Below are 16,577 nucleotides of genomic sequence, written 5' to 3'. Positions count from 1 at the left end.
CCCTGTTATCTAGGGTTGCCACCTCTGGATAGGCTATAACCCCGGAGATTTTCACTGACATGGGGGGTGGTGGATTTTGAGTGGGACTACAGTCGTGATTCGCTGGTTGGATACTTTTTAACTGAACCGCTCTTTAGTTGGACCTCCGCTAGTTGGACCATTGTCCAACTAAAAAGCACCTGTATGTCAAAATCTTATGTCAAATTTACTTTGAAAATCAATCTGACAATTATTAGAGATGTGAATAGATGCATTTACACTGCCAACATCTCCTTTGGAGAGTTTTTGGCATTTGTCAGTCGGTCCAATTAGCGAATCAAATTCGTTAGTTGGACAAGGCTGTGGCCCAACCAGCGAATCACGACTGTATACGGAAATTAGAATCAAAGGGATTGCTCGGCACTTTGATCATTTTTTTATTACTACGTTACAGTAAAGCTGTAAATTTTTCATGTTTGAGAACGGTTTCGTCGGTTTAATCTGGTGTAGTATTTCACTTCCCCGACTAAGTGCCAAGGATACAAAGGCACCAGCTACTCTCGCTGTGGAGGATCAGTCGAACGAGCATTGCTCTCCTCTATAACTAACAGGAAAAGGAAAGCAAAGGAGGCAGGGCTGCGGCATCACATGCAGCTGGTGATAAGCAGCACTAACAGTGAATTGATTTGGTAAAATTTTGAGCGACTTAGTGGGATGGATAGACCACTAGTGAAAAATTGTTCCCAAACCTGAGGGGTAACCCAGTAGTAAATGAGTGTTTGGGACTGTGAATAAAAGGTGGAGCTAGTGTTCTGGGAAAATTGTCGGATCGATGTTTTTTGAGGGAATTCCTTCTTAGTGTTATGCCTGTTAGTCTGTGCCTATACAGTGGACCCAACCTGTTGGCTAGGGAGGTGAGCTAGGCTTTTCGTTGGAACCTTCTTACCGACTGTGGGGATGAATTACCGGATTCTTTGCTCTCAACATAGGATTCCGAAACATGTCACAGTGTACTTTCCAGATGATGCTATCGTACTATCTGCTTCATACTCCTGGCCTGTTAGCTGTGGAGCTTGGGTAGCTATAAAGCCCCAAACAAAGAATTATGTTCGGCACATTGCTCGATATTCAAGCATTCCACACGACGTTTTGCATCTTGTGGGATGATTTAATATCATATTCAGAAAATCGACATTTTGTAACTAAATACAGCTTCTAATCATTCGGTTCAAAATCAATGTTTTGCCTTTCATTGAGTTCTTTGCGACCGGTTTCACGAACACTAATGATGTTTCCTGGTTGAAAACAATCCCATTTACTTTTGCCGTCTTTGTTTATTATTTTCCACCAGCTTGTAATGTAGTATTTGTGTCATGTGGCGTGTACGTACATGAGCCGTAGAAAAGTCTATGGCGGTGATGCTGGCTGTACAGAGACGTCGTCCTTGACAAGGGGCTGGTTGGAACCAGCCCTCTTGCAACCCTATACCAGCATATGGAGTTTGACAGCAACCTACATGTATGGGGCGTTATAGCTATAAAGCCCCAAACAAAGAATTTTGCTCGGCGCTATGCACAATATTGAAGCATTCCAAACGACGTTTTGCATCTTGCGGGATGATTAGATACCATATCATTCAGAAAATCAGCACTTAGTAACCAAATACAGCTTTCAATGATTCGATCCAAAATTATTGTTTTGATTTTTATGGCAGTGATGCTGACTGCACAGAGACGCCATTCTTGACAGGAGGCTGGTTGGAACGGTCTATCCCTGAAAATGATCATAGGAAGGGCAATCCCTCGGACGCGAGCCTGTGTGGTAAAGCCGAGCTGGCATCATTGATCGCTTGCACTTTCAGTTCAGTTTCACATTTCCGCAGGGATTTTCCCATCTTTTATACAAACCTTGGAAGTGTAAATACAGTAAAAACATCGCATTAATTCCTAACAAATCAAAATGCGGCAGTTTTTGTAATATTCTGTTAAAAATTTTAAACACCAACGAGTCAAAAAAAGTAGGAAGCGCAGATATGTCCTGTTGTATCCAAAGCTGCCCCGGACATACCGGGTTGATCTCCTTTCCAAAGGATGCACGCTTTCGGAAACGTTGGCTGCAAGCTGTCAAGATCGGCAATGGATGTACGGAATGGAAAGAGGCCGATGGTGAACTAATTTGCTCTACGCATTTTGCCGACCAAAACGATCTGCAGTATCAGGAACCCACAGAATTTATTAATAAGTAAGTCAATAGCGTATTTGTATGCATATTCTAACGTTTAATAAGTTGCTCATTCGTAGCCGAGGTCAGCACGTATCGCTTGCAAGCTGCCGTTTGTGTTTAAGGTTCGGACTGGAGTCGCAGATGTTTCCTCTAAAAGGACAGCTGGCCGGACAGAATTTGAAGTCTGTCATTCTCAACACACTACGGATTGTTGTTAAAAAGATGGATTTCTTACGACACATTTGTAGGCCATGTCTCATTAAGCTAGATATGATTCGAACGATACAAAATACTTTTCTGCTCAGAGATGCTCAGTATCAATGTCTACAGCAGGTGAAACCGAGTCTGCAACGCAATCCAGATGTGATTGAGGAGGTTATCGAAGAAATTATCATTGAGTTTAGCGAAGGGCAGATGCAACTTGTTCAAATTCTCGGGGAGGAAAATGGTGAGCGTTCCGGTTACGAGGTGAAACTAGATCAGTCTCAAAATGTCACAGAAAACGTAGAAGGAGAAGCTCTTTCGTTGCCACATTTAGAAAATTCAGGTTCTAAATCAAACGCAGAACAAACTCAATATCAGGAAGACATAAAAGAGGACGATTTGCCTTTGCCATCTACAGAAAATTCGAAATGTGAATTGAATGCAGACGAACCACAAAATCATAAAGAAAGTGATAAAGAGGACATATTTCCGTTGCAACCTACCGAGAATCCAAGTTTTGACATGATACCAGACAAATTTGATGACACGGAAAGCGAAACGGAAGCATTACCACTTCCCAAAATACAATATTGGCGCAAGGCGAAAAAAGAACAGAAAGCAGAAACAATCTACGGCATCACCTCTAGGTCGTGCTATATTTGCCCCAACAAAATACAGTTAGAAAACGCCGATGAGCTGATGGGTCATCTAATTGAGACACACGCTGGACAGGACAGGTATGCTTGCGAGCAATGCGAAGGTCTTACGTTTCCGTGGGTTGAAATGTACAATCGGCATCTCGCTATGCATGACCCTACTGAACGCAGCTTCAAGTGCAGCTTTTGCGCAATCCGATACCGCACGAAACTAGCTGCCAACAAACACGAAAATACCGTTCACGGGGCGAATAACAAACTGCCGAAAGCAAACAAACGTTACCCTTACTCACAGGGACAGTGCGAGGTGTGCGGGAAACTCTTCGCTTCGGCCAAAGAAACACTGCTACATCGGGCGGCCAAGCATGAAAATGGGTATGCAGCGCAGTGCAAAATATGTCACAAAACATTCGAGAGGAGAAAGAACCTGGTGTCACACGTGCTAACGCACACCGGTGAATTGCCCTATAAATGTCCCATTTGCGATGAGCGGTTTCGTGTCGTCACGGATCGAAAGAAACACGTTTTGTCCGTTCACGAAGGTAAAGAGCCATACGAATGTAGAAGGTGTCAGCTTACGTTCAAACACAAACAAGAATTCCAACGCCATCGAAATACGGTTCACGCAACGCCGGCTGCACGTAGACGGATTTATCGATGTCTTCTCTGTCCAGAGGAAACTTACGTTGCAAATATGCTGGAAGTGCACGTTAACAATGTTCACTCGGAGCAAGAGTACCCGTACGTGACGTGTCCGTTGTGTCCGGAAAAATTCTTTTCCGATTTACAGCAACAGACCCACCATCACTACCGACACACTGATAAACGTCCAGTGAAAGAATTCAAGTGTGAGCTGTGCAATCGCAGCGGCATGAAGAAATCGACTTTTATAGTACACATGGCGCAGAAACATGGGGCGGAGAAAAAACACGTTTGCTTAATCTGCGGCAAGAAGTATGCCCTGCGCCATAGCCTTTGGCTTCACGAGAAAACGCATCACAAGAAGACGGAGGCTAGTTTCGAATGTGATTTTTGTGATGAACGGTTCGAGTCGAAAAGCGATATGGTCGATCACTGGAGAAAAACTCACGCTTAAAGGTTGATAATAAATCTAGGTATTGAGTAATTTGTTTTGTTGTACATGAAGAAAACATACCGATTTCCATGTTACCTTTGAACCATTAGATTAGATTTTTAAAATACAACTTGAAGCTTAACCACCAATTCACTGCGTCATCAAAATAAAAATAAGATGTACTCTTAATCAGCTAATGTTTATTAAAGCGCTCGATAAATAAAACATATGTACCTGATAGTTAAAAATAACATTCGTTTTCAAAAAAAACCGACACAGCACAGTGAATTAGTGTTAAAGTTCTAGCTTAAATCCTATTGCTGCACACAGAATTGAAAAATTTGGCCAACATTTATGCTATATTTTATTCAATCAACTTCATGCAAAAAGTATCAAGTGAACACTATGTATTCAGACTACTACATTTTTTTCGACATTCAATGCAGCCCGGCCAATCATAGGACGTCCTCCGGTTGAAGAGGATCCTCTTTTTACATGTGATTCTGCATCTTGCACTGCCTGAGCGCCTCGTTGAAACCTTCGCACAGGGTCAAATCGGCCTGTCCTTGGGCACAGGAGAGGAACTGTTTAATCTCCCACGAGCATGGTCCGGTCGGAGTGTTAGCCTCGCCGGATACCGGAGCATACTGCTGAACCGGAGCAGCCTGTCCTACTGGGGCTGCCTCCTTTGAATCGGAACCGCTAAACATTCCGGTGAGAGCATGACCAACGGTGTGACCGACGGCGGAACCGATCGCAACACCACCAGCGGTAGCTGCCATCTGGGCCATTAATCCGGGTCCCTGGCTGGGGGCTGCCATTGGTGCAGCGACAGCCGAGTGTGGTGCAGGCTGGACCATCGGCTGACTCTGTGCCGGACGGGGCGGAGCGGCGGCAACCGGTGCGGGCCTAGAATAAGGTGTACATTATTTCAAGGTCATCTGCAACGCAATTACCACAGATCAACAAAATGCTTTGTGACTAACGTTGTGATTCAGCAAAAAAAAAAATCGGGTGATTAGCGAGCGTGCATTTGACATTCTTGTGAAAACAACACTAGTTTTTCCTGACATGAGATTTTCTTTATTTTTAGATGCAAATTTGCAACGTTGTACCTAGCGAATCACAGCGTAGATGACGTTCAATTCCGGTAAACAAATTGTTTTCCGACCTTTGATCGTCATCATCTGATTAACGGGAAATCTTTTTTATTATTTTCACACAGATTTGTAGCTACTGAAGGAACAGTTATGTAACACGGAAACGTGATCCTATCGAGACAATAACCAAAGTTCGACTTTTCTAGAACCATGCCTGCCTGCTGTGAAAAAGCAAACTCACCTGCGCTGAGCCGGTGGAGGAGAAGCTGACCTTCCACGTCGTGGCATTTTTACTGTAGATCAAATTTACTGCTTAGATGGTTTTGTATTTAATTCGTAGTGAACTGATGCAATTTTTACACTAATATTTGCCGTACAGCTTTTCTATTGCACAACACTTTTTTTCGAATTCACAGTATTCAGCTGTTGATTTCACGATATTTTGTCAAAGACTGACTGAATTCGAAGACAAACGTCAAATTTGTACTATTTTCTCTTTCTACTCGTTTCGATTATCTCTTTTCACGTTCGGGTCGTCATCGGCATGCGATGTTTTAATCCCGCGTGATTTTTTTCGATTGCACGCTACGGTAAAAATAGTCAACCAAATGATTCAATAATAGGGTGGCCAGATTACCTAGAGGACTCATTTCTATCTCACGAATTGGAGAAATTAATTACAATTTTGAGATGCGAAGCACTGAAGGAGTAAGTGTTTTGATAAACAACGACCATAAACCTATCGAAATTTATAACAGAGTCAGCTGAACCAACAAACGTGAAAAGCACTACGACGATTACTTCGACTGCGCAGATACCGTCGTTGAAGCGAAAATTATGTCTGGATTTCTCGGTATTACTTCCGAGGCGGACTTCACTTGGACTTCAGCACTGTTCAACTACACATGTTTTTTTGCAATGGAGAATGCATTTACGCACTGTCCCAGTACACTATAGCTGCCAAGCTACCACACGGAAGTGTACTAGAGTGTCGGGCTCGTCCAGGACTAAGCTAACCGACTAAACTCCGTTGGGCTCCGCCATCTTTACCCCAGGAACTACCTCCCGGCATTACTTCTGGGGGATGGCAGTACTCACTCTCGCTCACGCACGCACACATCCAGTATGAGGCTTACTTGGGTGCTCACCCCTGCCACCTCACGTGAAGCTTACTTGTATGCTCACCTTTTACATACCATGTGAGTCTGACTTGTGTGCTCACCTCTAGCATACCATGTGAGACTGACTTGGACGCTCACTCTAAACTCCTCTGCCACGCCACGAGGTATCTATAGCGATAGGTACCAACATTCTACGCTACGACCCTCCCATCTCGGCATGGGCAGTCCATACATACGTCTATTCACTCATTCTTCTGCCATGCTTCGGTGTGACTATCGCGGTTGCCACCGCCACACTTGCCTCAGCATGAGCAGACCATTCGCTCACTTCTTCGCGCTCAGCCCTTTCCACTCTAACTACCCTATCACAAGCAGGGTTTCCACATTAAAATCTGTATTTTTTCGTGAAAAAATTTGGAAATCTGTATCGCGGGAGAAAAATTCTGAATCGAAAATCTGTATTCAAAAATTACCTAGAAGCTTCCCAAAAAACGATATTTTAACAATAAAAAATTAATCGTGATGACCGATTACAAATATAACAATCAGATTGATTTTATTCTATATCTGGAGAACAAATGATATATAAATTTGGCGTTCTTCTTCCATGCCTTAAGGCTAGTTTACAGCTCGGGAAATGGGTCACGGGATTTGTATCGGGATTTTATCAGGAAAAATTTTCCGTCGAGATCTCTCTAAACTTTCAAAATTAAAGTTCTGCTGCTTCTAAAAAAACCCACAGAATCAAAATAGCACTGAATTTTAAATCTAATAAAAATACAACATTCCCGTCGGAAACAATTTGTGTTGAATTGTTCCCGGCCGAATTTCTGTGTGGAGAGTTGTAAAATCCCGTGATGTTTCCCGCGGTTGGGTTTATACTGTCATTTTTGTGTACTCATTTTCCGTCACGGAATTTGAAATCCCGAGCTCCATTTAAAATACTCAGGGACCCAAATCCCATGACACGTTTTCCGAACTGTAAACTAGCCTTTAGCGGTTACTTAACATCTGAACTGCATAGGATGCTTTTTAAGCGTTATATGAAATTCTGATTGGCTGTAATCTGTATATACATAATCTTGGTCGTAAATTATCTTGAGAGATCTGTAAAATACAGAACAATCTGTATATATAGTAATCCTGATCACAAGTTAGTCAAGCTTGTCGTCTGCTGCTCGGCGCGCCAGATTCTCTGCAACCTGCAGACAATCTGAGTGGTTACAGTCGAGACTGCGTTCCACTTCTCCACTGCTTGAGACATCCTCCTGATAGGGGTATCAGGGGTTGTGTCCCGGCCGCAGACGTTTAGCATTGCTCTTCTTTCGACGTCGAAACGAGGACCTACAAACAGTATATGCTCCGCAGTTTCGTCAACACCTGGGCAGTCAGGGGCCTCCGCGTGCCCAAACCTGTGGAGGTACTGTCCGAAGCAGTCATGGGCTGACCGGAATTGTGTCAGATGGAAGTGCACTTCCCCATGGGGTCTACCCACCCAGCTCAATATGTTGAGTCCACCTACCTTTCGAGGAGTTATCCCACTCGTTCTGGCGACCGAAGCCACCCTGGTACGCTCGCGGAGTCCTCTAGTACCACGCAGCTCAAAACACTCCTCGTCTTCCCGGATGATCAGCCCGACTGGCATTATGCTCGCTATCACGTGTGATACCGTGCGGTAGGCAGATATCACTCTGAGACACATCAAGCGGTAGGTGCTCTCCAGCTTCCGTAGGTAACTGGTTACTTCCAGTGCCCAGTTACTCCCAGTTCAACGCCTGCCAGTAACCTACCCCTACTGGCGCACACCTTAGAGCTGTTTGACATCGTCCTCGATAATGTCGCAACAGCCGTCGAAGCCCTCTTGTACGCATAGTCGACATGGCTGCCGAAGGTCAGCTTGTCATTGATGACCCGAAGAATCTTCAGACTCCGCTTTGAGGTGATCACGACTTCTACAACTTGGATAACTGCATGTTGTACCGACTTGCGGTTGTTGACGATAACCACCTTCGTTTTGCGTTGAGCGAGCTCCAGGCCTCTCGCGCCAATCCATTCCACCACAGTGCTGATCACATGTGCTGCAGTCAGTTCTACCTCGGGGATTGACTCCCCGTAGACCACCAAGGTTACCTCATCGGCGAAGCCGAAGACCATGACACCAGGAGGGAACTTTAGTCTCAGAACCCCGTCATACATAAGGTTCCATAATAACGGGCCCAGAATCGAGCCTTGCGGGACTCCTGCGGTAATAGGAACGCTTCTTTGACCGGCATCGGTCTCGTATAATAATACACGGTTCTGGAAGTAGCTTTCCAAGATCCGGTACAGACCCACCGGCAGGCTAAGCCGGCGTGCCGAGAGAGCGATGGCATCTCAGCTTACGCTGTTGAATGCGTTCTTCACATCAAGTGTCACTAACGCACAGTATCGAATACCTTTCCTTTTCGGTTGGATCGCGTTCTCGGCGGTCTTTACCACTGAGTTGGTAGCGTCCACCGTGGACTTACCCTTTCGAAAACCAAACTGATTGCTTAACAGGCCGTCCGTACCTGTACTGTTGCCGAAGCCCGGCGGCTTCCCGGCCTACGGCAACAGTACCAACTTCTGCCTTTTCCATCCATCGGGAAAACGGCACTCGCCTAGGCATCTCTACATAGCTAGCCTGAACATGTTCGGGTTCGCTACAGTGATGCAAATTTTCATTTTCAAATGCAAACTTTCAGTTCAATTCACCCCAACCATGATTCAAATTCAAAGCCTCCCTTAATCATTCACTTTCAAGTTGGCGGGATTTTCATCACTAAACCGTACGCCTTCATTTCAAATTGATGCTTTTTCATTCACCAACCAAAAATGTCATCTGCTCTGTAGATACTAGTTTAGCTTAAATGTTGACATGTCTTGCGTTTTCAAGCTTACATGAACAGTAAGAAGTATGTACAGAGTAGTTTTGCTTGATAAACCTAATCAATACCTTAGTAGCAGGATATTCACAGGGTCAATGAAATTGAAAATGAATGAAAAATGATTGAGCAGCTCGGCTGTTTGAATGAATGATACAAAAGAAAAACTACGAATTGAACATAGTAGGACATGATTTGAGATTTGTTCCACCTTCAAGTTCAAAACAATCTGTTGAAAATTTGCAGCTCTGGTTCGCTATGATTGCTGCCTTGAGAGCGCTGTTTGGAACTCTATCAGGCCCCATGTTCATCGATGCAAGCGAAGGCGCATACGGGACAGCGGTGTATCAGTCAAACGCACAGCATGATGAGTTAAGGGATCATCCATAAATGACGTAGCATTATGTGGGGGAGGGGGGAGTATTTTATTTTGTGATGATGTGTGACGACAGGGGGGTAGGGGGTCATGTCATGCTACGTAGCTTTTTAAAAGGGGAATAACTAACACCGTTTTTCATTTTTTTATATTTTTTGGTGACAAGGGGGGGGGGGAGAATTACCGTCAAGCTACGTAATTATCAGGGGGTATTTAGAGGTTTGTGACGAAATGCTACGATAGGGGAGGGGGGTGTTAAAAATCACTCAAAAAATGCTACGTCATTTATGGATCATCCCTAATTGCTAACCCAAAAAAGGGGCAAATGACGAGGTTTACCAAGCTCCTTTATTTTTCTGCACATGTCCTTAATTTTCATGTCACATCCTAACGTATTTCAAATTTTTTAGGTCAATTTATTTTATTGCAGTTTTAGTGAAAGATTCGCCTGGTTACGTGCGTTAAGATTATTTGGAAAAAGCAAATGTTGACTTCAATAACGATTCCATCAACAAGCAGCAATAACATTTACAAAGCTTGAGGTGCAAGGTCGTTAATCTGATTCAGTAGAAAAGACTTGTTATCTAGAGAGAAAAAAGGCTAGCTGACCCACTAACAAAAGCGAACAAAGTGCATGAGGAAGGAGAATCTGTGCAGACTTACCGCTCTACCGTCGTTGTTTCCTCATCCGTCCCTTGGGTGCAGAGGTTCTGGCGTACGGCCTGGGCACGCGATTATCCACCTCCCATACGTTGAACCGTTCCACAGCAGCACAGACAAGCAGAAAATTTCCGATGGCTCCTTCGATGTCGTCCCACCGAACGCGTCTCTCGATCAATTTTGTGTGTGTGTGTGTGTGTGTGTGTGTGTGTGTGTGTGTGTGTGTGTGTGTGTGTGTGTGGAACGTCGCAACCAGCTATCACACAGGGTTTTCACTTGAGTTTCGGTCAGTCGTTTGCACTCGTTCAGTTGTTCGAACAATTGGTCCAAATCCTTGAGTGTTGTCTTGTACTCCTGTCCTACTGTTTGCCACTGCTGCATTAATCGGCCAAATTAGACTACTTTCTGCTTCTAGCCGAAATACAGAGTGTACACTTGCACTACAAAACGCCAGAACCGACTCGTGCGATCACGGCAATATTCACGCACAGGAAACTGGAATGAAACACCGACCGCATTTTAACTCCCGATCAAAATCTCAAGCCGCCTTTTGCAGAACCTCGGTGGGCCGTCCGCACTACACCGGCTTAGAAAATTTATGACCATGCGGTTTGCTTTTTTGACAGCTCCAGTGCTGCCGTTATCCCGTCCCGACAACCCATTGCGGGTGGGGTGCGTTCACCCAGTGAGCAAATTTTCTGACAGAGACCGTTCTGCTAGATTTCTGCCAGTCTTGGTTTGGCAGCCCTATCAGATTTCTGCGCACATCCAGTCGGGTTAGTTGAACTAGGGCGAACTCGGTTTTGCTCTCGTTTTCTGGCAAATTTTGACAGGAACCGAGAAAAAACCCTGGCATAACTCGGAAATAAACCGGGCAAAGACCGTGGCAATCCCTACCTGGTAGAATTTAGCACGAATCGAGCAAAACATCTGACAAAGATTTGGTAGGTAGCGTACAGTAAAGGCCCTAGTATAAAGGTACGCAAAGAGTATGCAGAAAGTGAAGCCGAAAAAAGTCTACCTATCGAGCAAAATTAGAATCCAACTTTGCTGCAGAGGTATCAGAGATGTATTCCAATTGTGCTCGATAGGTAGGCTTTTTTTGACTTCACTCTTTGCGCAACTGTTCTCTATAGACTGTGGCGTACAGAAATCCTGGTCGTACATTTCTGGCTGGATTCTGGCTAAAAGTGAGCAGCATCAGTTAGCTTAACCGCTTCTGTCAGAAATGGTTGTTGCATTTGAGCGAATTCTTTGCCAGAATTCTCGCACAAAATATAGGCCAGAATCAATTTCGCTTTGCTCAACTTTTGCTAACTTTCTGCTTGCCATGGTGACTGGGCAATCGACGCGAATTTAAAATACAGTGGCAATTTATCATTTTTCTAATCCAATTCTATTTGGAATTGTTTTGAGATAATTAATATGTGTCAGCCAGTAGAGATATTAGGCATGCAATTTTATATCTATTAATTGCCATGATATACTGTTATTATAACGTTAATCTGGTTATTGTTTGAATAAACACATAGAAAAAAGTATTCGCGGCATTGAAATCATGTTGGAATTTGCTAGAATAAATGACAACACTGCATCTTTACAAGTTTGTGGATTCTGTAACAACTGTCAAACGACGTTTTATTCACATTAGGTGTTGAGTTTTCGGTCTCTTTTGTGGGGAAGTTCCTTGCTTTTGTTCCAAAACCACAAAAATGGTTCGCAAAGGCAAAGTAACAACGCCGGAAGAAAAGAAATTGATAATTTCTCTGCGAAATGAAGGTAAAATGTTGGCGAAAATATCACGATTGTTTGGCAGAAATGGATCCACAATACGAAGCGTATATCAGTCGCAAAATCGTAAGCTACGTCATGAAGAATCCCCATACATCTTCTGAAATAGCAGCAGGAATTATTCAAGAAATGGACGAAACTGTTTGCAATAGAATCATACGTAATGTATTCAAAGGGGCAGGATATAATGTACGAGTAGCTCGAAGAAAACAGCTAATTTCGAAACGCAATCAACTAAAGCGAAAGGACTTTGCAAACAAGTTTATCAATAACGATACTTCATTCTAGGACAAAGTATCGTTTTCCGACAAAAGTAAATACAATATTTTTTGTTTCTGGTGATCGTAGATTGGTGTGGCGTAAATCAAATACAGAGCTGGAGTTGAAAAACATTAAACCCACTGTTAATCACGGTGGTGGTAGTGTAATGGTGTGGGGTTGTATGACGTCATCTGGAGTTGTAAACCTGGTGTTTATAGATCAGATTATGGATAAAACGCTTTACATGAAGATTTTGAAAGAAAACGTGAAAAATTGTGCCGAAAAACTCAACCTTGGGAATAGTTTCCATTTCCAACAGGACAATGACCCAAAGCATACCGCCCTTATTGTGGATGGAATGGATCCTTTACAATGTACAACACAGGCTTAACACTCCACCACAGTCTCCCGACCTGAATCCCATTGAACATGTGTGGAAAGTTCTGGAGAAACGAATCCGGAAACATGAAATCAGGAACAAACAACAGTTGAAGGCAGTTCTAATGGACGAATGGAATAAAACATCAACCGAATATACAAAAAATTGGTGCATTTCATGCCTAATCGCTTGAAGCATGTGCTGGAGGCAAAAGGACTTCATACGAAGTATTAGCAACTATTTTGCGAAACATAGTTACGAGTTTTATGCTCAATCTTTTTTCCCAGTCATTTCTATGAATTTATTGTATTTTTTTTAAATATTACTAACACTAATGAAAATCATCATGCTTTTTTGTTTGAATAATAAGAATAAAAGGATAACTTTGAACTGAGGCCTAAAATTATGCGTTTTCATGAAAAAAAAATTAAATCACTTAGGTTTTTTGAATAAATCCTTAAACCGCGAATACTTTTTTCCGCCACTGTGTACCCTCTGGAAGAACTTTTTGTAAATGAAAAACATAAGTGCAGTTGTTGACGGCAGATGAAGTAGGTAAATAAACAAACATTATTTATTTGTATTCCATTAGCCTGTTGTGTTACGAAAATCCGAAATTTCGGCAAAACCACGTAGGGCGCCCTGACAAATGGGGTCTGCTGGGAAAATCAGAATCCAAGTAGTGGGGAAACCCTTACAACCGATGATGTTAATATTGTGACACGTAACATTGAGTTGAGATGATGGTTGAGACCATACATCAGGTTGAATCAAATTGTCATAAATGCGTCAAAGACAGTTTACATAAGTGCAACAACCTTAAGAACGAAACATTACGCCACGACAGCGATATCGAGATAGCCGATAGCACCAGTAGCCAAATTTAGAAACGTCTACTAGCAGATAACCGCGATTACTTTGAACCCCGAAAAAAACCCTTCAAAGTACGCTACCGCACAAAGCTAACCATCTGTAAATTGCTTTTTAGAACTATTCTTGTCTACGGTCAACACATCTAGACTATGTTGGAGGAGCTCCGGAATGTGGAGACGACGTGTGAGCCCCGCATCAGTTACTTGGTGAACCAATCAATGATTCAACAGCGAAAATTGTACGGCTCCGGTGGAATAGGAATTCCATTGGAATGGCGGACAACAACCCGCTAAAAATGTTTCTGGAAGTCTCATCCGACAGGTACAATGATGAGAGGTACGCAGAAAGCAGTTTGATCGACCCAGTTGAAGGGGACCAGGAGTCTATCACCATACCGAACGTTTGGGATAGCTACGAGAAAGGACGAAAGTGATATCCAACATTTCGGAAGTGGTAAAGATTGAGAAATTATTCGAATATTAATATATGATATTCCGTGAAATTATTCTTATGATATTACAAAACCGAATTACTATATACTAATTCTTACCAATCAATCCTATCTGGATTAGTGACTACCCATTCTGTACAATAGCTTTGAAACGCTTGTGATTGTAAAGGTTACCTTTGTAATGTAATACTAAATCCTAAAAATAGTCATTTACACAGTAAATAAATACTTCTCGCTTTTGAAGACAGATAGTTACTACTAACACATGTATCATTACAATACTTCGTAACCGGCTCGTTACAATCAATATTTACAATTTAAAATTTATCACAGTTAGAACATAATCGCTATTCCGACGTTTCTCTCACGCTACCGACCTAGTTTAAAGCTTTAGCCCTCCTCGGTTTTCCTCGGCACCGTCGAGCTTCAAATTCTTGTAATGATGGACGTCGTCGTACCACTGGATGCTCCCCGCAGACTCCGATGTATCCGCACTGGAACGTACCCATTCGTGGTCGAACCACCACCACCGCCACCACTGGAACTCCGATGGCCACCGTAGGCCTGATTGTAGAGATACTTCTTCGACGAGCTGGAGCTCGTCGTATGGCTACCACTACCATGGCCGCTGATAGTTGTCGCCCGGTATGGATTGGCGTTGTTCCCGGCTTGCGATGAAGGATGGTGCACTTTTAGTAGGGGAACCGTTTTTAGCGATCCTTTGGACGAATTGGACCCCGTAAGGGAAGATTTCTTGTTCAGATCAGTTGAGTGTTTGGACCACAACCAAATACCGGTCGCTGAACCACCGACCAGGGTTAGGATAAGCTTGAGCAGTGTTGGAAGCAGCGAGAATTTTTGCGGTGCGGGGCATGTTCCATTGGAGTGACATGGTTCCAGGGGATTTTCTATCTGCTCGAAGAAGGTGCAGATGACGGCTGACAGGGCCGGGATCAGATAGATGATGGCGAATAGTAGCACTCGGGTGAAGATCTTTGCAAGAGTTTCACTTTGGTTCCAGGTGGATTTGAGACGTTTCAAAGCGACCAATGCGAGGAAGACGAGGATTGCTCCTGCTATAAGAAGGATCAGAGCTGGGATTTCGGTGAATCCTTTGGCGGTGCAGAAGTTGGTCAGTTCGAACTTTTGAATGTTTCCTCGAAGTAGAGCTCCGATGGGTGAGGTGAATGGGACCACCCAGGCCATCACGTGGAAGAGACCAGATTTTTTCTCCAGGGCTTCGCAGGACCATTGTTTGGCAGTGCTTAGGTACCAGCATACACCGAAGATGAGCCACCACGTAGTAGCGCTGATCAGTAGATAATTCTTTATGATGTAGTATGCCAGGCACTGGGAAGTGATGTTGCATTCCTGGCGGAATTCCAGTAAGTCAATGAGCTCCTTCCGCGGGTTATGGAGGATGGTTCTTTCCAAATAGCACAGACCCATCAGATTGTAGCATAGAGTCATGAAGAGTAGTGGCCGGTCCGGATATTCAAACTTGGTCGCCTTGGTCCAGAACGTAACCAGCGACATGAGTGTGAAGATGAAACAACCAGCCGATAGGATCAGGGTCCAGAACTCGATAATTTCCTTCTGTTGCCCACTGTACATGGCATCGACGGATGAACCGCACTTCGGCACGCACTGATCGTACTCGAGGGAATAGTTTGTTGGGCAGCTAATCGGGATGGGCATCGCGTGATGCGGGGGACGTGTCGCACCCGGTTCGATGAACGAGTTTGGTACCAGTGCACCATGCGGCAGCTGGGGCAGATTGAAGATGGACCACGGTTTAACCGGAATGGCTGCTACGGATGGGTGTGTGGTTTGGTTCTTCTTCTCGACACTTCCGGATGCTTCCGGGGGGACCTGAAACGAGAGGAAAATGGGATCTGTTAGTGGTTTTGTTTTTAATAAGGAAAAACAAATCTGGCAACACTGAAGGTTGGCCCATATTTTGATCAACGTTACCCTAGAACCCTGCTGGCCTAATGATATAGATTGAGTTATTGAAGCACCGATTGATTTCCTGGAAGTGTGGTTCTAAAATTCGCACTTTCGGTTGAACTATAATCAATGAGTGAAGAGCGGATACATGAGCTACCAGTAAGCGAGTAGCAAATTGTAATTAGACCCTGCGCTTCATAATCAACAATCCCGGAGAGATTTTTTCTTAATACTTCTTTATCCGTGTCGGCATTAGGCCGTCCTTTGAGGTATATCGCATTTTTTAATAAGAGGTCTGTATCGCTTTAAAACATAGTTATCAGAAGGCTCGGGACTGAAGATATGAGCTTATATTTTCTAGACACGTACGGATGAACTCTTAATGCCGGACTGGCGCTCAAATTAATGCCCGCGCGTGAAAGGTGGAAGAAAACGAGTCCGCAGTTTCTGACGAAAACAGCAGACCGAAAAGAAACATGAAACCTTTTAAAAGCTCTTATTTGATAAAACAATTTTATATTATATAGTTTATCGCTCATTCCATTCCACATGTGCGCGCGTTCCTTTGTTGCGAT

The 16,577-nt window shown here is 43.7% G+C and overlaps 3 protein-coding genes across 3 annotated transcripts in view; 1 reads left to right on the top strand and 2 right to left on the bottom strand.

Annotated features, from left to right (window-relative positions):
* Positions 1-1,852: 1,852 nt before the first annotated feature.
* Positions 1,853-4,324, top strand: LOC131692113 (zinc finger protein 182-like). Its single transcript, XM_058978984.1, has 2 exons — positions 1,853-2,220; positions 2,280-4,324. The coding sequence occupies exons 1-2, from the start codon at positions 2,012-2,014 to the stop codon at positions 4,156-4,158; spliced, it is 2,088 nt and encodes a 695-aa protein (XP_058834967.1). The 5' UTR covers positions 1,853-2,011; the 3' UTR covers positions 4,159-4,324.
* Positions 4,325-4,483: 159 nt separating this feature from the next.
* LOC131692124 (coiled-coil-helix-coiled-coil-helix domain-containing protein 2) lies at positions 4,484-5,702 on the bottom strand. Its single transcript, XM_058978994.1, has 2 exons — positions 5,479-5,702; positions 4,484-5,046 (listed from the first exon to the last, which is right to left on the bottom strand). Exons 1-2 carry the CDS (start codon positions 5,523-5,525, stop codon positions 4,629-4,631), a joined length of 465 nt encoding a protein of 154 aa, XP_058834977.1. The 5' UTR covers positions 5,526-5,702; the 3' UTR covers positions 4,484-4,628.
* An 8,400-nt stretch (positions 5,703-14,102) lies between these two features.
* Positions 14,103-16,577, bottom strand: part of LOC131692104 (frizzled-3) — a 33,544-nt gene continuing 31,069 nt past the window's right edge. Inside the window, exon 3 of the mRNA XM_058978974.1 lies at positions 14,103-15,924. Within this exon, the coding sequence (XP_058834957.1) occupies positions 14,479-15,924 (1,446 nt within the window). The 3' untranslated portion in view covers positions 14,103-14,478. The remainder of the gene's footprint in view (positions 15,925-16,577) is intronic.

The sequence above is a fragment of the Topomyia yanbarensis genome, chromosome 1 (genome assembly GCF_030247195.1).
Source record: "Topomyia yanbarensis strain Yona2022 chromosome 1, ASM3024719v1, whole genome shotgun sequence".
NCBI lineage: Eukaryota > Metazoa > Arthropoda > Insecta > Diptera > Culicidae > Topomyia > Topomyia yanbarensis.
The sequence above is the reverse complement of the archived record's forward strand: the minus strand, read 5'-3'. Positions and strand labels throughout refer to the sequence as shown.